The sequence below is a fragment of the Thamnophis sirtalis genome, unplaced genomic scaffold, assembly GCF_051295495.1.
Source record: "Thamnophis sirtalis isolate CommonGarterSnake01/CBP01778 unplaced genomic scaffold, rThaSir2_p1.2 scaffold_4, whole genome shotgun sequence".
NCBI lineage: Eukaryota > Metazoa > Chordata > Lepidosauria > Squamata > Natricidae > Thamnophis > Thamnophis sirtalis.
This window is the reverse complement of record NW_028261384.1, coordinates 27,216,351-27,237,872: the sequence shown is the minus strand read 5'-3', so window position 1 is coordinate 27,237,872 and position 21,522 is coordinate 27,216,351. Positions and strand designations below refer to the sequence as shown.

General features: G+C 36.1%; 1 protein-coding gene across 1 annotated transcript in view; it reads right to left on the bottom strand.

Annotated features, from left to right (window-relative positions):
* The window catches only part of LOC148045789 (macrophage mannose receptor 1-like), a 48,967-nt gene extending 29,938 nt beyond the window's left edge, over positions 1-19,029 (bottom strand). The window contains exons 1-14 of the mRNA XM_087712664.1: positions 18,969-19,029; positions 18,072-18,473; positions 17,523-17,696; positions 15,461-15,625; positions 14,431-14,544; positions 13,610-13,753; positions 12,819-13,001; positions 12,304-12,461; positions 8,208-8,321; positions 7,394-7,509; positions 5,929-6,077; positions 5,619-5,818; positions 1,492-1,613; positions 792-870 (exon numbers count right to left, since the gene is read on the bottom strand). Coding sequence (XP_087568790.1) covers positions 792-870; positions 1,492-1,613; positions 5,619-5,818; positions 5,929-6,077; positions 7,394-7,509; positions 8,208-8,321; positions 12,304-12,461; positions 12,819-13,001; positions 13,610-13,753; positions 14,431-14,544; positions 15,461-15,625; positions 17,523-17,696; positions 18,072-18,473; positions 18,969-19,029 — 2,181 coding nt within the window. The remainder of the gene's footprint in view (positions 1-791; positions 871-1,491; positions 1,614-5,618; positions 5,819-5,928; positions 6,078-7,393; positions 7,510-8,207; positions 8,322-12,303; positions 12,462-12,818; positions 13,002-13,609; positions 13,754-14,430; positions 14,545-15,460; positions 15,626-17,522; positions 17,697-18,071; positions 18,474-18,968) is intronic.
* Positions 19,030-21,522: the final 2,493 nt, after the last annotated feature.

Below are 21,522 nucleotides of genomic sequence, written 5' to 3'. Positions count from 1 at the left end.
ATCTGGCACCACCAGTATCAAGTGGCTCAAATGGTGGATGATAACAGTAACAGCACTAGTTACCATACAGCAACACACAAATGTCTATGAAACTATGTATTCTATTTTATCATCTCCCACTTGCCCCTTTAATACATTATGAATACATCCCATATTTGACCTTCAGCTCAAAGTTGTAGGTGTTAGCCCATAACTAAACATGGTGCTTAAAGAAAAGGCCATTCAATTGTTCTTAATTAGCTGGAGGTCCCGTCATTCCACCAAAAATGGATAAAGGAAAAATTAGTAGTATGTGGAATGAAAGATTTCAGGTAGTTTTCTGTATGAACAATGCAATCAAAACTTTTTTCAATAGCAATCTGAGATAACTCAAAGAAACTGTCAGAATAATCTGAATTGGGTCAAATATCAACAGCATATTATATTAACATTTTTAATGTTTTTTTACACTTAGTTTAACACTTAGAATACTGTTACTGTTAAATCACTACAAGAAATATTATTAATACCTATGCTCCACCAATCCCCAACCTTTCTGGCTCTGTGGAACAGTAGTAGCGGTGACAGTCAGTGGTGGTGGCAGGGGGTAGGTGTTAGATTCAGCACAAATGGACTTGTCCGCTCACCTGACACTTGTGTTATCTGGTTCCATGTAGGCCATAGCCAGTAGCAGACCATGGACTGGGGGAGGGGGGACTGAGCATTCCTGCTGTACTCCATAAATATTAAAAATACCAGAAATTACAGATAGCAATTGCATTATAAAGCATGCATGTTAATCATTTACTTACAGGAGACCCATCAGCCCAAGTGTATCCTGTGCTAGAGTCTGAAATTTGCAAACCAATCCAGGTATATTCAGATTGTGATCTAAAATGTAACAATCAGCAAATATGTTAAAATATATTTTACGCATGTGTTTTGTTGAAATACAACACTGCAATTTTCTGTCTGTGTTTTCTTTTTCACATAGGACATAAGCATGTCAACAAGTGAATAACCCCCAGAAATAACTAAGCTATTAAATATGACATACGCTCTTATAGCTGTAATATGATAGGTACCTACTTAAGTAGGAATACGTTCTTTAGACTACAATGGAATTTATTTAAGTAGTCATGTACAGAATAATACCAGAAGCATTGTTACTTTATTGAGATGATAATGATTATGAATGAATCTACATTTCTGACCATTTTTTCTTATTTCTATTATACCCACTGGAATTTCTTTTCTATTTTATTTGATGATGATGATGATGATGATCAGTCAAATCATGATCTTTTTCTTCCTCACTGAATTGAAGCTCTAACTAGAGTACTCTGGGAGAAATTTTAACTACATGCAAAATACTTCAGAATGAATATTGTAGGTTTATGAAATTTTCACTAGCTATATATTCCAAGATGATGAATTTAGTGCTCCAATAAACTCTTTGCCGGGAGTATGTCTGCCTTAAGATATAAGAAATAATCAGTTAATTATACTCACAGTTCGTTTAATAATTGTTCCTCTAGTTTATCATGCAAAGAAGCCAGGTCTCCTCCAATTAATTTACAAAAGTCAAATGCCTCAAACCAAGTTTTCCTGTCAATTCTCTTCCCTTTATAGGCCTAAATGCATAGAAATATATCTCATTACAAATGAGCATTAACACTATATAAATAGTCTTTGATTTACAACCACAATTGAACTAGAAATTTCTGTTGCTAAATCAGATATTTGTTAAGTGAGTTTTGCCTCATTTTACAACCTTTCTTCCCACAGTTGTTAAGTGAATCACTGCAGTTGTTAAGTTATAAACATGATTGTTAAGTGAATCTAGCTTCCCTATTGACTTTGTTTATTAGAAGGTTGCAAAAGGTGATCACATGAGTCCAAGATACTGCAACCATCATAAATATGTCAATTGCCAAACATCTGAATTTTGATCATGTCATCATGGGAATGCTGCAAAGTTTGGAGGAGATAAAATAGTCATAAATTATTTTTTTCAGTGCTGTTGTAACATTGAATGGTCAAGTAAATTGTATAAGTCAAGAACTACTTGTAGTTGTTTGTTTCCCCTTATGGGTCTTATTATTTATCTTTTCAAATAATCCTCTAACTTTTATATTCAATATTTTCACTTTTACATATTAAGGAAGACAGAAGCCTTAACACTGAAGTTTACTGAAAACCCACACACAGAGATCAATATTTACATTTTGATTCCCACCACGCACTGGAGCACAAAATGGGATTTCTATCAGAACCCTCACCTCTGAGCTGAAGGCCTGCCTACCAGCAAAGATGGGAAAGAAAAAGAACTAAAACACATCAAGAAAGCATTCAGAACATGTGACTATCCCAAGTGAGCCTTCATCAAATACCCTCCCAAAAAAATCTATCAGGAACACCTCCATAACAGACAAAGAAGAAAACAATAAACAAAGCACTGTTGTCATTCCATATATTGCAGGAATATCAGGAAAGCTCAGGAGGATCTTCAGCCAACACAATATACATGCACACTTCAAACCTAAGAATACACTAAGGCAGAAGCTTATATTAACCCTAAGGAAAAAAACATTCAGACACAAACTGAGCAACATAGTAAAAGCAGTACAATGCAGGGAATCATATGCAGATCTGTACATTGGGGAAACAGAACAACCACTTCATAAATGCATGGCACAACATAGGAGAACAAACATATATGGATAAAATGCAGCAGTCCATATGTCTTTAAATGACAAAAGCCTACTCTTTTGAAGACAGAAAAGTCCACATTTTGGACAGAGAGACCTCTGGTTTGAAACAGGATCGAAGAGGCCATCTATATCAAACTGAATAGCCCTCTCTCAACAGAGGGTGAGGTGAATGAGGTGAAAGATTGAGTGGCCCAAAGTTAGCTAGCCAGCATTCATGCCTAAGAGAGGTTCAAAGGTCACAGCCTCCTGGTTTACATATCTGCATAAAATATAATGCTTCTCAGGAAACCCTGAGAAATTCTGTTGCCAGTAGCCACCTCATCATTAAGACTAGGGATTAGCATGGAGCGCTACAGAAACCTCACAAAATTAATTGATCCGAACTGATTTTTCATCATTTATCAATCACCTTCTGATACATAACACACACACACACACACACACACACACACACACACCAGACATTTAGCAATCCCTTGGGTAATGCATCAACTCAGGGGTATATATTGACCACTTTAGGGAACCCTGCCCTAAATCAATTTAGCATTATAAAAGCTATATATCTGAAGACAGAGCATCAGGCCAACTGACTACCCATTACCTTATGATCACTCTTTAACAGTATTGTGTCGAAGGATCTAAGCTCTTCCTTTATTATAATTCAATTAAAATTCAAGGTAATAATATCAATTCCTATAGCTCACCTATAAACTAGTCTAAAAGACAGTTAGGCAGCTAGTTTGGTGTAGTGATTAAGGCATCATGCTAGAACAATGGTTCTCAACCTAGGGTTGGGACCCCTTTGGGGGTCGAATGACCCTTTCACAGGGGTCGCCTAAGACCATCGGAAAACACATGTTTTCAATGGTCTTAGGGACCGAGACACCAATTTTATGGTTGGGGGTCACCACAACCAGAGAAACTGTATTAAAAGGTCGCGGCATTGGGAAGGTTGAGAACCACTGTGCTAGAAGAAGGGAAACAGTGAGTTCTAAACTCGCCTTAAACATAAAGCCAGCTGAGGGACTTTGAGATTATCACTACCTCAGTCCTAGGAAGGAGGCAACAACAAACAAAAAAAAAGCAAAAAAACTTTTATCATAAAGCTTCAAAAAAAATGTTTTGCTGAAATAACTGAAGGGATTTATCCATTCTTCAACTGAAAGGGAGAAATAAACTGTTATGACAAATCCACACAAATGAAGCTGTGAAGAGTTAAAATATATGAACTATTGATAGCAATCAAAATGCCAACTTCTAACGTCACTGCCTTAGGCTAATAATAGTTGTTACTTTGATTGGATTGATTAGACCACAATTTCTTGGTACATAGTAACTCAAATTGTCTCAAGACAATTAATGGGGATTTCAAAGAGAGGGCTAGCTGCAAAGGAACATGACCACTTTCCATGTTCTCTATGATTCCTTCCTTGTTCTTTCAATCACTCTATTTCCTTTTCAAAGGAGAGTTAATCATGGCTGAAGGGCCCCAAATTGCCCCTGGAAGGGACAGGAGGAGAGGCTGGGATCACTGTTCCTTCTAAGGTGTGCGGCCACGTGGCCGCGCACGTAGCAAGAAAACCCTGCGCAGCAGTTTCTAACCTACGCACAGTGATTTCTGTCAAAGCAAACGTGGGGAAGTCCTTTGCAGGCAGCTAGAACTGGCCACCCGCAAAGGACCTCCCCAGACTTGTTTTGATGAGCACGGAGCGACTGACAGTAGTTTGTGTCGGCCGCGGCCGCTCAAACTAGCGTCAGTCACCCCCGTGTTCAGCAAAGCAAGCCCGGGGAGGTCCTTTGTGGGCGGCCAATCCTAGCGGCTTGCGCCTGGCACTGCGTCTGAAGGAAACTCCCAAAGCACCTGCTGCCACCAAAATATCTGCTGCCGCCTCCTCCTCCTCCAACAGTACAGATTTGCCGCCTGACGCTGCAGCTGAGGTGAAGCCGCCAAAGCTCCCGTCAGCACCCCCGCCCATGGCTGTGGTGCCTCTCCCTCCACGCAGAGCACCTGAGCTGGCCCCCGCGTTATTCCCCCCCTTCCTCCTCTGCCGTGCTTTTGAGGAGCCATGAGACCACTGGAGCTAGTAGGAAGGAGGTGGAGGGGGCAAGAGCAGGAAAAAAGGGCCTCATGGCTTCTCAAAAGCATGGTGAAGGTGGAGGCGGCGGCAGGGGTAAAGTGAAGTGCAGCTGAGGTGCTCCGAGCGGAGGGGGAGGCACCGCTGCCACTGCCATGGGTGGGGGCACCAGCGGGAGCTTTGGCGGCTTCACCTCAGCTGCAGCGCTGGGCAGCAAATGTGGTGGTGCTGTTGGAGTAGAAGGAGGCGGCGGCAGCAGTTATTCTAGTGGCGGCAGGGGCTTGTTGGCATCTTCAGCGGCAGCCCTGCCCCCTGTGAAAAAAACCGAAGGTGGAGCAGATCCACGCATATGACGTCGCCGCAACGTGACTGGAGGGGGAATTCTGGGAGTTGAAGTCCACAAGTCTTAAAGCTGTCAGGTTTGAAGACCCCTGGGATTTTTTTTCTAAAGAGTTAGGGGTGCAAGGATCTTGTAACAACAGCTTTAAGACTTGCTTGTTTCAAATGCCAAACTTTCTGAGCCAACATTTTGGTTGCTAAGCAGGAGCATTGTTAAGTGATACTGATATTATATAACACTTTTAATTAAGCGGGTACCTTGAATAAACATGACTTTGAGTTTCAAATAATACTGATTTCGTTGTTGTCTTAGGTGACATCTGTGAAAAAAATTCAGGTGCTCAGACATGAAAATATGCCGCTCAAACACATACTTTTCTGCTCACACTGAAAAAAAATTAGAGGGAACATTGGCTGGGATGCCAGCTCCTGTTGCAGTTTATGCCTCTTGACCTGGCCTGTCTCAAAGGACTGAATCTGGTTGAGCAGATTCCAAAATGGGCTGACCCACCTTGAAGCAGACATTCCTTGTTGGACTTGCGGTCCATCCTTCAGGACATGGGGGAGGGGGCGTTGTTTTCGGGATTGGAGGTGGTGTTATTCCTTCAGCCAATTGTTTGCAAAGAAAGGCAGCCCTCTCCTCGCAATTGACAACATCCCACAGTCCAGCAGCATCTCCCGTTCTCATGACAACACAGCCGGGATTTGGGCCTGGCAGAATGGAAGATTAGAGTCAGTTAAATTTAATGCATCACCATAGACAAGCTAAAAAGGATGAAAGCTTTCCTGCTAGGATGTATTTGCTCTGACAGACTCCATACCAGGCATTTCTGCATTCCAGTGAGTGAACTGAATGGGATCTCCATTGGTCCAGTTGAAAGTCCCTGTATTTGCTACATCTGAAAGGCCGATCCAGAAATATGTTTCAGGACGGTGTCCAATTTGGCTCGTCAGGAAGGCATGCTCAAATCTGTGGTAAAAATAATTCATATCAGGATGGTCTCTGATTTTCTTCATTTCCAGATTCTGCAGAAGGTTAATCTTATGTCCAATTTACACTTTTACTAGTTTTAGTGTTATGGGGAAAATAGGAGGCAGGATTCGGTACATTTCTATACAGTAGAACCTTTGGTCACAACGATAATTTGTTTCATAACTTTGGTCACAAACCCAATCCTAATTTTGGAAATTGGGCACTTACAAAAAAAATGGTGTGAAGGGGAAAATCAGCCATGAAAATAAAAATCATGAATTTTTTGGTCGGAACCCAATTTGGTCATGGTAAGAAGTGTTCATAACCAGAGGTCTACTGTATATTAAAAAGGTGTGATAAAATTAGTACTATTATCATCATCATTTCAAATCTGAAAGTACAAATTTACAGATTCCTAATCAGAGCTAAGGAGTCTGCTCCCATAACACATGTTAAGACTAGTAGGACTGGAGTTGAATCTTTCTTACAGCAAAGACTACAGGGCAGTATTCTCCTGAAGATTTAGGATAAGTACAGCCTCCTTCTTACTGAGTAAATGCTGCCTGAGTCAACCATCCACAACCATGGTCAGTGATATGGCCTACCCAATCGCTGCAACAAATAAAAAAGTCACATGCTCTCTTGACCTAGCTGTCTGACTGCAGTTGCATCATAACATTCTCTACAACAGTATTTCCTAATTTTGACAGTTTAAAGATGGTGGGCTTCAACTCCCAGAATTCCCCGGCTGTCTGGGGAATTCTGGGAGATGAAGTGCACATATCTTAAGGTTGCTGAGTTTGGGAAATACTATTCTACAACAGTGGTCTCCATATATTTTTTTATCACACTTCCCTATTAGTAGAAAAAATAAACATGTAAATATTTATTTAGAGATATTCATTAATCACAAAAGCAATTAGTAAATTAGTAAACTCATATAAAATTCAAGTAAACCAATTTTTAGATACTATGTCAAATGAATTCATGTAAAGTTAGACTCCAAAATTAGGCATAATTAAGAAAAATGAATAATTAACAAACATCAAAATAAAATATTTTTGTGAGTAGGTGGCTCTATACTTTTTTCTAAATAAATAAATTAGAGTACAGGAATAACATATCTAAAAATATTTTATTTATGCACAGATAAAATATTATTTCCATGTGCATCACTAGGTCTCACAGCAGATTTTATCTTAAGGGAAATGAATTTAAAAAGTAGGTAGACCTAGGAAATCTGTCTAGTGTTTACTTTGCTAATATAGATGGATAATATAATATTTTGTTCTGTTCCTTTCACCATATTTTACCTATTCTCCACAGAGGTCAGAAATCCTTGGTTTGTTTCACAAGATGTCTTTGCTTCTGAAAATGTTCCAGGTGTCCCTCCAATTAAGTAACAATAGAAACCATACCTTTTCCAGCCCTGTTAACATAGCATACATACACATACAGAACAATATTAGCCTGAATTTATTGGTTTATATCTCACATTTTTATCCTGTCTCAATCCATAGAATCTCAGATTCACCGAGTTATTCAGATGAAAGAGCAATTTTTAATTATTTTTAATTATTTTAGGTTCATATTTTATGTGGAAGTGAGTGATAGTCTCACTATTCTATAGTATGTTTTGAACCTAAAATCTAAAAGGAACTGTGAAATAAATGTTGATAGACATAAATTCACAGCATTCAACTTCTATGTCAATAGCTTCAGATTTATTTAATTTAATTAATTTAATTTAATTATTTTATAAGAACATTGCTGCAATTTGGATGTCCAACTCCTGTGGCTAGTACAAATCAGTTTCAGATTTATCCCAATCCAACATTTCTATTCTGGAAAAAAATATGTGTTCCTTATGTTTATCTATTAGCTCAGTTTATCTGTTTATCTATTAGCTTTTTTTGCCATATGGTAAAGACGGATAACTTGTGTTATTATAAAATTGCAAAGAAAATATTTCTATCTATGGGGTTCCTAAGAGTCGACATCAATGTTAGAAGTGGAGGAGAATGTTCATCTCAAGGCAAAATTAGTTTTCTGGATGGTATCTCCAAAACTTCATAAGATGAATAACTATTATAAAAGATCAAGAGCTACAGAGTTCCTTAGGCTTACTTTCTGGCATTTTGGATCAGCAACTTCATCTGTTCCAGGAAGAAATTCTGAAGGCTCTTTTTTACAGATGTATCCTAATTCCTCTTCACAGAAATGATCTGCCCAATATCCATTCTGAGGATGAAAAGGTGAACAAACCGCAAAAAGAATCTATTATTTTTACCCTGTTCTATTTTGTTGTTTATATAATTTTATTGTTTCAACTTCTTCCCTCAAAACGACACTATAGGTCACTGCACACCAGAACAACTAGACACAAGGACAGTTTTTCCCCTCATACTATCACTCTGTTAAACAACTAATTCCCACAACACTGTCAAACTACTTACTAAGATTATATTACTATTATTCTTCTCATCATTCCTGTTATCTATTACCTTTTCTATTTATGACTATAGTTTTGTTGCTTGTATCTTTATGATTTATATTATTTTGCTTAGTTTCCTAGTATGATTTATGTTAATTGTTTATTTATGACTATGACTATCGCTAAGCATCGTATCTTATGATTCATGATGGATGTATTTATGATGACTATGATCATGATTTATCACTTATATCTTTTATGTACAGAGAGCGTATGCGCCAAAGACAAATTCCTTGTGAGTGCAGTCACACTTGGCCAATAAAGAATTCTATTCTATTCTATATTGCTTTTGTTCCCATGAACATACTACTACTGCATATTACTTGTTATAGCTGCATTTGTCTAAAATCTGCAGCCATACTAAGATCTTGCAAAGAGATGTAAGTAGTAAGTGTTCAAATGAAGTTAGGAATGGCAAACATAGCTTTTCACCCACAAAAATTAAATTATTTCAAAATATATTTAATAGATATTATGCCAAGTTTCTAAAATGTAAAATATAATTGTATTTTTTCAGAAATAAACAGCCAGTAGCAAAGTTAATCCAAATTTAGCATGCCTAAACTTTCATTTTTTTAGTCAATGCAAGTTAAGTTTATTCCCAGTCTTCTGAAAAATATAGTCAACTGAATTTAGAATTTGTTTGTTTACCTACTTATTATAATATAATATACTTTAAGGCAAAGTATTAATTATGTAGTAGCAATCCTATGCAATATGAATGGACAGTTAAAGAATCTCAGAGTCCTTGAGGCCTCTGAATGTTTGTTTATTGCTTTAGCAGCTCCCAGAGCCTTCTCTAATTACAAAACTGTAGAATAAGCCCAAAAGTAGGCTGTTATGTTTCATTTTTAAACCAAGATTTTTATTCCAAACAAGGTTCATTAGTATGACTATCCCTGTCTATTTTACATAATTAATCTATTTATTAGAATCCCACCAACCGTTATATTTATTACTATCCTCCAAAGCCATTATGTAATATCCTTAACTACAAAAGCCCATCCTTTCTTTTTAGACTTAAATACCCTTAAGTATTCATTCTTAACTCTGATAAATAATGCCTTTAAAAAAGAACATTAATAAACAAAAATGCAAAAATTACCATCAATGAAATCAGTTCAATACTAACAGAAAAGAACAAGCAAATATTAACACTTAAAAAAAATCAACAGACCAATATATTTAAATAATACTCGGTAGCCAGAAGGGTGGCAAGGCAGCCCGGCGAGCGAGGGAGGATCAGACTGCCTGATCCTCCACCGCTCGCTCGCTCTTTCATCCGCTCGGGCTCCCTCGGCGCCGCCCTGGCTACCTCCGTCCATCCGCGCCTGCAGCTGCGGCGACATCATCAAGGCGAAGTGGAGCAAAGGGGCCTGAATCAGGCAGGGCACCGAGGCCCCTTCGCCTCACTTCGCGACTCAGACGGAGCGGCGGCGGGGCCCTCTCTCCCGGCCGGCCTCTTCCCTCTTGCTCTTCATCTTGATGATGTCGCCGCAGCTGCCGGGCGCGGACCGATGGAGGTAGCCAGAGCGGTGCCGGGGCAGCCCGGGCAGGCGAGTGAGCGAGCTATGGAGGAAAGAGATGAAAAAGAAAAGAGGTTGCAACTGGCCACCTGTGGCCATTCTTTCCCACACTGTTTTTAAATATTTTTCCTGCCACAAAGGATCATGGTTTCTTCACATAATGGTGCCAATGGTGCTTCCTCTCACGTTGTTGATTCCTCATTTCCTAGCTATTAAAATTTGGAACCCGCTATGTAGCTTTTGGCAAGAGAAAAATTACTTGTCCTCCGATCACATAGAAAAGAGATGTGTTTGCACAGGATAAATACTCAGTTGACTTTAGTACTTAAACAGTCTGATGAACCAAAATTTGAAAAACAGGTGAAATTCTTTCTGGAGACCAGAAGCAAACACACACACAGTAAAAGTGTCTAGTTTTGAATATCATCCTGCCTAGTGCTTGGGGAAAAAATAAGACGAACATTTGGATATACATTTTGAATTAACTTGGGAAGAAAATTACTAAAATCACTTAGCTGTGTTCTATATTAAGGGTTCATGCAGTAGCATTTCTTGTTGAATTAGCAGAATAATATTTACAACAGCCAGCTGATAGTTTTATCTGTCTTATAATGTGGGTGGGTAGAGGACTTAGACATAAGTGCAATGTTTGCCTGTGATTATATAATAAATTCACAGCTTATACATTTGAATTAGATGTTTTTCAAATCATGTTTAACCTATACTTGATATACTTGTATTCAATACATATATTCTGCGATCAAAAGATGCTTTCCATAACTTATATGTATAGAATATTCTTGATATTTATTGTAAGATCTATCACAACAGAAACAGCCTGAAAAATTAGAACTTCCCTGTAGTAATGATTTTTCATTAAGTCCCAAAAGGAAGAAAAGGAAAAACCAAACACCATAGGTTAATGGAATCTACCATATTTAAACTAAAAATGGTTTCCTTATTTCAGATTTCAATTCAGTATTTCATCTTGCTTTCAGAGTCAGTGAACTATATTGTCATCACAACCACTTTTTGTTGTTATTATTATCGGCATCTTGACTCATTCTTTGTGTTGTAAATCATGCAAAGTCTCTTTTCTCTGTGACCAAATAACATGTTATGGCTGCATATTTAATGCTTAGAGTTCTACTTTTCCTTGATACATCACAGGTGGGAGTGATTTAGGGCATTCTCTTATGAAAACTGGACAAATCTTTCTGTATTCTGATGAAACAGACAATCTGAATTAAAATCATACTCTTCCTCTCTCCAACCTGTTAAAAACTTTAGGAGTAAAGTTATTATATGAACCAACAGAATTGTGTTGCTGTTGTTAAGCTCCTGGCTGTACCTGAACATGTTTGTGTGTAAGAAAAAGATCATTTTTGTTTAGTAGTAGCTGAGAAAAATAAAAATATATACTTTATGCCTCTACTCCATGCTGAAGATATGGCTACCTCTGTCCATCTACGCCCAGCAGCTGAAGTGACATCATCACGATAAAGGATGAATTCTGGGAGTTGAAGTCCACAAATGTTAAAGCTGTCAAGTTTGAACACCCCTGGGGTTTTTTTTTCTAAAGGGTTAGGGGAGCAAGGATCTTGTAACTTGACAGCTTTAAGACTTACGTGCTTCAAATGCCAGAGTTTCTGAGCCAACATATTGGTTGCTAAGCAAGAGTGTTATTAAGTGATTTTCATCACATTTTACAAGTTGGCCATGCCCACCCAGTCTCATGACTGCCAAGCCACTCTCACTCGGTCACACTCCCACCCGATGACATGGCTGGCAAGCCGCTCCCACAAAACAGGCCACACCTACAGAAGAGGTTCTAAAAAATTTTGAAACCCACCACTGCCTTGGATCCATGAAAGTAGTATTATTTGCCAACCCATATTGAAAACTAATACAATACTAAAATACTATCCAACAATTGTGAGAGGTGTAGCTGCAGCATATCTATCAATTTTAATTTAGTAGGATAAATATCAGTAACTCATACAAACAAAAGTTCTTTAGTTCTCCACGATTTTTAAATGTGGAAAAAATTGTGCAAAGGAAAAAGTTTAAGAAACATGTAAAATGAATTATGTTATGGAATAATAGATTATATAAGATAAATTTCTAGACACAACTTTTATCCAGGAGAGAACTGAAGAGGAAAAAAAATCTCCACCAGACAATTAAGGGTTCTTATTGTTACCTTCCCAGTCATGATGACACAGTCTTCCTGCACATTGCTTATAAGTGTGGGTTCTCCTTTCTGCCATTTGATGAATCTCACTGTAGTACCATCACTCCACTCAAAATATGAAGAAGTCTTCTGGTCATTTAGGCCTATCCACAAATTATCTGTTGGTTCTAAAAAGATAAATCCATTTTATTCATTTCTTCTCAAATTTAATGAATGAAGTCCATAGGTTGTATATAATCCTCCAGCCTATAGAACTCTCTGCTATGTCGGTTAGGATATGAGAGTTTATATGTGACATAATTGCCAAATGTCTGTCCTAATTTGCCATGAATGTATGCAGCAGTTGTTGCATCATTTAAACCACACAAGCTGAGTAGATTTTTTTACAAATATTTTAAGGCCTAAGTAAATACTCTTTTTTTTTCTTGTGATGGCAGCGTCAGCAGCTATTTCTTTTTTTTTTCCTGGCATCCATGTACCAAGGAGTATACGAAACAGGAAATAAGCCTTCTAAATATACTCACCATAGCCAAGCTGAGAAAAAACAAAGCTGTATTCCTCAATGTCATGTATACTTATTAAATGTCCACCATCCTTTTGGCAGGAGACTGAAGCATCCTTCCACGTTTTGCGATCTCTGTTCAGACGGTAACAATGCTTTGCATATCCAACCCAGTTATTTGGACATTTAATTGGCTTAAGATCCTCTAAAAAAGACAGTAATTATATGTAAACTATCAAGAATTGGGAGTAGCAATAGGGGGGAAATCTTAAATCTTGTGTTACAATGTAATTAATTCAATAAATAAAATTTAGTTAATGCATATCTGACAAACCATCTTAAAGATAAAGGTAATTTGTCCATTGTCATGAGGACATTTTCTAGAAGTGTCATTAGGATTTACTATAATCAAATCTAATTTTTAGTCAAATTTTTCATGGAACAGGCAGGTACTAAAGTAGCATTTTCTAATGTCCTGCATCGTTTTTTAAATATTCTAAAATTACCAATGCTTTTTTACAATGCATGTTAATTGGAATAAGAATTGTTTTTACCAGATCATTGCTTTCCTTCAAAGCTTTCATTTTATTTTATAGAAACAAGTAGACACTTTCTTGAAAATAATTTTGGAAACGAATATAAAGTAAAACTACCCCACCTTGTGGAGAAATATATATAAAATTAGTACAGGCAGTTCAGCCAAATTTCTGGTCATTGTCTTTATAGTCATAAGTTGATATCTGGGGTATGTGTGCCATGCATATCAGTGAAAGTATATTTATTCAGTTAACTTAATTTCAAGTTTAAATCAACCTGAAGAAGGTGAAGATGCCTGTATTGAAGAGTTCGTTCTTTTACAGATGTAGCCATGCTTCAGTTCACACCGATTATTTGCCCATTTACCATGTCTACCCTGCATCAATCCACAGTTTTTCCCTGTTTCAGAAGAGGGGCTACCTGTAACAGAGAGTGATTATCCTATCACTGTTTGATGTTGAAGGTGATAACATTTTTATCTTTAAACAAATCAAAACTGATTTTTTCCTTATCTGCAATAGCTTTTCAATAACATGGTATCCACATACAGTATATAGATCAGATCAAATGAGCCAGCCAGAACAAGTCTGTATATGAGGCAGAACAATTTTTCAAGTCAAGGCAAAGCTTCCATCTCAACTGTCAGAGTGACAGGAGTTAGGTGACACATCAGTGAGGAATGGCGCCACCTTGCACAAGCCTACACACTGTACAGAAGAGGATTATTACCACATTCAGTCTCTTTTCAGAGTTTTCTGTCAGGATTAGGGCATCTTCCAGGGGCTCAAAAAATGGTAACAATACTGTAAGAATCTATGTTTATATACAACATACATAATTATAAATATGCCAGCACACTTCTAGAGAAAGTGTCAATTAAGTCAAATACATAATAAACATGTAAATATTTTATATGTGTATTAATCATTATAAGAAGACTGCAAAGTATTGTTTTAAATGCTAACTAACTTATTTAAGAAAAACTATTTTGCAAAGGACGGTAAGAATTTCCAAATATTTTAATCTTAATATCTTTAAATGTTTACAGTTCTCTTTAGGACATAACAAAGACTTTATAACTGTACACATGTACCCACCTGGAGCCCAGTTTAAATATCTTAAAGGTTGATTACTAGTCCACTGCCATCCACTGTCAAAATCTGGATTATTCAAACCAATCCAGTAGTTGGCTTCAAAATTATTTGTTAATCCTATTTGAGGAAGAATATTCACATATTGATCAATTATGTAGATGTGAGTGAAGACAGAGAATCAGATAGACATACAGACACAGTACAATTCAATCTGAAGTACAATTATCATCTTTCTCTTGGTTATTTAATTTCTTATTAAATGTTATTTAATCTGCATGAAAACAACTAAGCTCAAAGTGCACTAAGGAGTCCTCAGTTGAACCATGAGCTACATATATTCTCTTCTATTTGTACAATGAATATTCCTGGGAACTGTGATCAAACTAATTTTAAAAAAACTTGCTAAGGAACTCTTGAAATTTTGGCACTCAGACACATCAGCCATCAATAGGCACATAGAAATAAATTACATTTACATATGATTCAAAAGAGACATTTAAAAGTTAAGAAGGAAACAAAAAGACCAAAACACATCTTCTTCATCCTTAATATCCAGAAAAGGAGAAATTAACACCAAACAATCAAGCAGAAAACAATACCGTAATCTAGGAACAATTAAGGAAAAACCAGAGCCCCATCAACATTGGCAGAGGAAGATACTGTTGTAAACAGGGAGCAACCACTGAGGCTATTAGATAGTCAGGTAGGCAAACAACCAATCTCAAAGAGCATCAAGGATTCCATAGTTCAACATGAGCTATTGTTACTTATACATTAATGACAAATCAATCATATTAACTTTCATTTTGGAGTCGAAATTTAGCTGATGAATTTCAGTTTGATAAAGGTAGAGGGGAAATGTAAAAAAAAAAAAAGGATTGCTTGAAAGTGTCTAATATTTTTCATAAGGTAAATTGCTCCAGAAGAAAAATGATGCTTTTTATATGCAGCATTTGAAATTGCTTACTACAGATGAGATAATATTTATTATCAAGAATATTTTAGAAGCCTTTTAAGAAATGTTTTGTTATACCTGTCAAATATGCTTGTTCATATAGTTCATTGATGTTCAATAATTCTGAATGTTGTTGCTGACAGCTTTTTCTTGCTTGATCCCATGTTAGAGCTGACTGGGAATTGATCTGGTAGAGATCTCCTGTCCAGTGATTTTTGATCCAGAAAAAGTCATCTTTTTCATCTGTAAGCATTATGCAAAATAGAATCAGCTCATTAGTTGCAGAGCCCTGGGAGAATTTAAATGTTTTTTTTAAAAAATTTATATTTTCAATGCATAGTTTTAAGAACTGCCAAATACTGAACGTAGGTTCTGGCAGATTTTGAATGGTGCTTTGTGCTTCACCAAGCCACACAGTAAAGTAAATCATCTCCCCGCTTATTGCCATATAGCTTCTCTGGATAACAGAGATAATGTATCTGTTCCTGTGTATCACAAAGAAATCCAAGCATCCTTTAAATTTTCTTCTTCAGGACATCCTTGCACAACATTGAACCAACTATCTCATTTTTCTACTACTGCAACATGCTTGTATGGGACTTTAATTGAAAATAGATGTAATTGTAGGAAATTGAGGGTGACTCAGATGCTAAGGTGCTGAGCTTGTCAATAAGAAAGGTCAGCAGTTCAGTGGTTTGAATTCCTAGCGCTGAATAACATGAGCTCCCATTACTTCTGCCCAGCTTCTGCCAACCTAGCAGTTTGAAAGCATGTAAAAATGCAAGTAGAAAAATAGGGACAACCTTTGGTGGGAAGGTAACAGCGCTCCATGCGCCTTTGGCATTTAGTCAGGCCAGTCACATGTAGACATCTTCAGCTCTTCGGCTTACAAACAAAGATGAGCACTGCCCCCTAGAGTTGGGAATGATTAGAGCATATGTGCAAGGGGACCCTTTACCTTTACCTTTAATTGTAGATAGTAATCTAGTAGTCTTTCCATGAGCTCCCTGTTGAAATGGAAAGCAATTGGTTTTTTTCCATTTAGTTAATTTTTGGCTGACCTTGCTTTTCAGCAGCAGACAATTGTCACAAGGTTCAGTCTTTCTAGGTTTGACATTTAGTGCTGTCCTATCCAATTTTTGTTTATTGCGAAACAAGCCTGGGTGGTGGAACTTACTGCAATTTACATACTGGGATTGAAAAACAACTCAAAATGTTGCAGTGAAATGAAATAAAGTTGTATTTAGTCATACAAGAGTATAACATCTGACCCAGGTTCAGATATTCCTCCAACCAATTATTCTGTCTTTTTAGCAGAGTTTGAAAACAGGAGGAAAAAATGTAATTATCATACCTCCAATTATAATGAGAATATTAATAAAAGAGAAGTAAGGAAGGACCAGTTTCAATTTTTAAGAAACTACTGATTAGGAACTTGCTGAGTGAAAGTTTGTAAGATTGACCAATGTAGCACTGATTTTAGAAGTGCTAGCTTCCTTTCCCATTCTCTGAGTCAGCAAATCAAAATAAACAAACCAGCTAGTGGAGAGCTGTTAAAGCAATAAGAGAAGATTCATTTGTAAAGGGTGTCATGCTAGTTTCTCCAACGAAGTAGACGATGAAAAAGAAGTACAATACAACTCTGAGAAGTTTGATTCTGATCACTGAAAACAAAACACACACACACATACACACGTGTGTGTGTGTGTGTGTGTGTGTTTTATATAACTGGTTATAACACATAACACATCTGTAGCTGCTTTAAAATAATATATTAGTGAACATGAAACTATTGTAGAATACTTGTTTTTAAACATAAATATGTATGTTCCCATGCATGGAAGCCAGTTTGGTCTAGTGGTTACAGCATCAGTCTAGAAAGGGGATATTGTGTGTTCAAATCCCACATTTGCCATGAAAACCAGTTGGATGACTTTGTGCCAGTCACTCTCTCTCAGTCCAACCCACCTCACTTTTGTAGAAAAAATAAGAGCAGGAAGGTATGCTGATACGTCTTCTGTCCTGAATTGATTATAAAAATAATAAAAGTGGACTACCAAATAAACAAACAAACAAACAAACAAACAAATAAATAAATAAATAAATAAATAAATAAATGTATCATCAAATAAGAGTTTACCTTTTACCGGACAATATCCAGTTAAAGAGTCTTTGTCCACATCTGGAGTTGTTCCACACCAAAACCGTTTGTGTTCATCATCATCAACTATGCATTCAACATGCCATTTATTCATATACTTAAAAGGAAACACACAAGGTGCTCCCAAGGAATTGCCTTCTATAGTGAATAGAGCTATAAAAATATCAAACATATCCATGTTAGATTGAGAAGTACTGAATTGAGAGTAGCAGTGCTATTTAAAAATATCTCAGCATTTAGTTCTAAGGCATGTGTACCGTTTATGTACAAAACGTGTAAGCATGATTACTTCCCTCCAGGAACAATTTTTGGAATTTAAGTATTAGAATAAATACATGACATTTTTCTCAGATTATGTAAAAGACAAGAACTCTACTATATTAAAGAAATACTAGGTAGTAGTATAATTCAAAATTGTATCTTTAGTATCCAATTTATTTCAATTTTCATTTAAAAGAGATTCAAAAAAGAAGGTATAGAATTTAAGTAAGCAAATTCAGCAAGAAGGATTAACATTTGAATATTTACCTTCATATTTCTGGGCACACAAGCTCTTCTTTGTTCCATAGATCTTCCAAACACTTTTTGTGGAGGGTTTTTGGGATAGTATAACCCCATTCTCATGTCCATTAGCAGGATTTAAAAACAGTTCTTGATTTACAAGGGCAAATAGAGTGTCATTTCTGCATTCCCATTTCTGTAATTCAATGGTTTTGTTGCACGGTGACAGTGTAACTGGAACCATGTTTGATTTTGAAGGTACACTCAGGCATAACTTCACTGCCATATTCAATAACTGATGATCGGATACCCACTTAAAATTTTGCCATTCATTAAACTTGTTGCAGATGTCGAAGGTGAAGGAACGAGATTCTTGAAGTTTTAGGCAACGATCAAGATTTTCATTGTATATCAAAAAAGTGTCACTATCTAAAAATGAACCAAATAATAGTAATAATACAGAGTAATCATGTTGATGATAGATAGATGATAGATGATAGATGATAGATGATAGATGATAGATGATAGATGATAGATAGATGATATGGATATGGATATAGATATGTATTATATAGATATAATTTTCCATGAATAAAATTTGGTTTAATATGATTAGCTCCTTATTGTGTTTCCCATCTCCTATACAACTTAAACATTGAAACAATTCTCTTGGGTGTCATTTAGTTTTTTTAAAGGTATATAAAAAAGAGAAAAAACTTTATAATGTTAACTTCTAAACTATTATTTTACATAAAATCAATAATTACAAGGATACATTACTATTAAGACAATAACTCAAACATAACTGTGTGACATTATTTTTAACAGAATAAAAAGTAAATTCAATAACTGAGTATTTAAATAATTGGAATATAAACATATATATATATTTAAAAATAATTTAAATAATTGAATAAATATTACCTGATGTTTGAAAAGCTGGATGAATGAGAAATAAAAAATTTAGGAACAAAAAAGTAGGCATTGCAAGCAATAAAACATTCCAGAAAACTACTCTGAAATTAGGAACCAACTGAGATAGCTTCTTTTGAGGAACTCCTTTATATATAAGAGCAAAGAAGAAAGAAATATTTACTTCTGCCTCCAATCTTACGAAATGTGTATTGTAATAAGGAGTACTATAAATAGTATTTGATTTCCATGTAAAAGACTTATTTCTACAGAAATTTCTTCAGGAATTTATAACTAACATTAAATACTAACTACTCATCTATCTACACATGCATACAGTACATTCCTATTACACTCTCTTTGAGAATAAGAAACTTTATATATGAATTGAAATAGAAAAATACTAAATGATAGATAGATAGATGATAGATAGATAGATAGATAGATAGATAGATAGATAGATAGATAGATAGATAAACTTTATTGTCACTTTGAATGTACACTAATTAGCATGCATTCAAATGAAATTTCATTGCATATAGCTCTCAATGGGTCATCACCTCCAATATACACTAAATAAATAAATAAATTCAAAATTATGCATATATCCACATATATTATATGACAAAAACAACACAGTCTAGTATGTGTACATCTAAATGGCAAGAAAAATGAATCTTGTGAGTTTACAGGATGGATGGCATAGGGAACAAAGCTGTTACAGAATCTGGAAGTCCTGCTAGAAATACTTCGAAATGTCCTCCCAGAGGGGAGCCACAGAAACAGACTATGAAGTGGGTGTCTGGAGTCTTTGACAATGCTTTGAGCTCTAAGCACATAGCATTTATAAGCAGTATCCTGAATAGCGGGAAGCTAGCTTCCTATAAACTTCTCAGCTGTCCTTACCACTCTCTGTATGGGCTTTTTATCAGAGGCACTGCTGCCATAAAACTAAACAGTGATACAATTTATTAAAATGCTCTTAATTGTGCCTCTGCAAAAAAAAAGTGGCCAGGACAGAAGAAGAAAGATGTGCATCTTCATCCGATTCAGGAAATGCAGACACTGGTTTGCACACTTCACTAAGGATGATGTGTGAAGAGGCCAGCTCAGATTGTTAGTTATCTACACTCCCAGATACTTAATACTGTTAACCACTTCTACAGCCACATCCATGAAACTGTGGAGTATTACCATGCCAGCTCTTTCTAAAATCTACAATGATCTCCTTTGTTTTATTAACATTTAGAACCAGGTTACTTTTATCGCACCAGTCCATCAGAGCCTTCACCTCTTCCCTATAGCATCATCATTGTCATTCCAGATAAGACCCACCACTGCCATGTCATCCGCATATTTCATGATTCATAGCAGATTTGACACAGCAGTCATGGGTCATCAGGGTGAACAGTAGTAGGCTCAAGACACAGGCCTGTGGGCAACCTGTACTCAAGGAGACGGAAACCTTTCTTCCCAACTCGCACAAACTGGGGCCTATCAATAAGGAAATCCAGCATCCAATTACATAAAACCTAATAGGCACAATTTGTTCACCAAATGCTGAGGAATGATTGTGCTGAACGCTGAACTAAAATCAGCATTTGCACAATAGTATTCTGCTCTACCAGAATACTATTTCCTGTGAAGTACACAGGAAAGTGCATCATGCATAGAGCAGGTCTTCTAATAGGCAAACTGTAATGAGTCAAATGTAGTGGGAAGGCATGAAACCATATACTATTTATTCAGTCAATGACTGACAAAATGTGAAAATATATGAAATAAAAGTACAATCAAATGGATGATATAAAATACTAGCATAACAAAGATTTTCTATTATAAAAATATAAAATACTTTTATGACGATATCAATTACACCTGTAAATATAAACTTAAAAATGTTACAATCTATTGGTAAAAATACAAATTACCTAAAACAAAATAACTAATGTGATAAATATGATTTTTGATTTTTGATTGATTTTTTTCATACTATTTTCCATGAATAATATGAAATAATCAGGAAGCTATCATAAATCCTTATTTTACTTTTCAGTGACGATCCTTTTCTTTATTATCCCTCACTTCCATTGCATGCTGCTTTTAATCATTCAATCACCAACTTTCTATAATTCAAATTTATTTCTTACCTCCATCCCATTCTTTGTGATTTGCAGAAGAAAACTTCGGTTTTCTTACTCCTTTCTCCCTACTCCTTACTCCTTTCCAAATATCATTCACTCCATTTATATACTGTTTTTTTCAAGCAGCTTATCAATTAATATCATAAATACATAAATATTAATAAAACATTCAAAATGGAACAATTAATGAGAATTTATATACAATCAGCCTAATAAGCCACCACTTGCGAACTCTTCATTTCCTGAAAGGTGATATATTTTCTGCTTGGTCGGATATAAGCAACAGTATTTTGGCTTGAAATGTGTTTTCTGGATTAAAGAGCTTAGGTTGCATAAAAAAATTTGAATATACTTGCCAAATTGTGCCCAAAACCACCATTGCTGTTACTATTACTATTACATTTACTATTGTAAATGAGTCG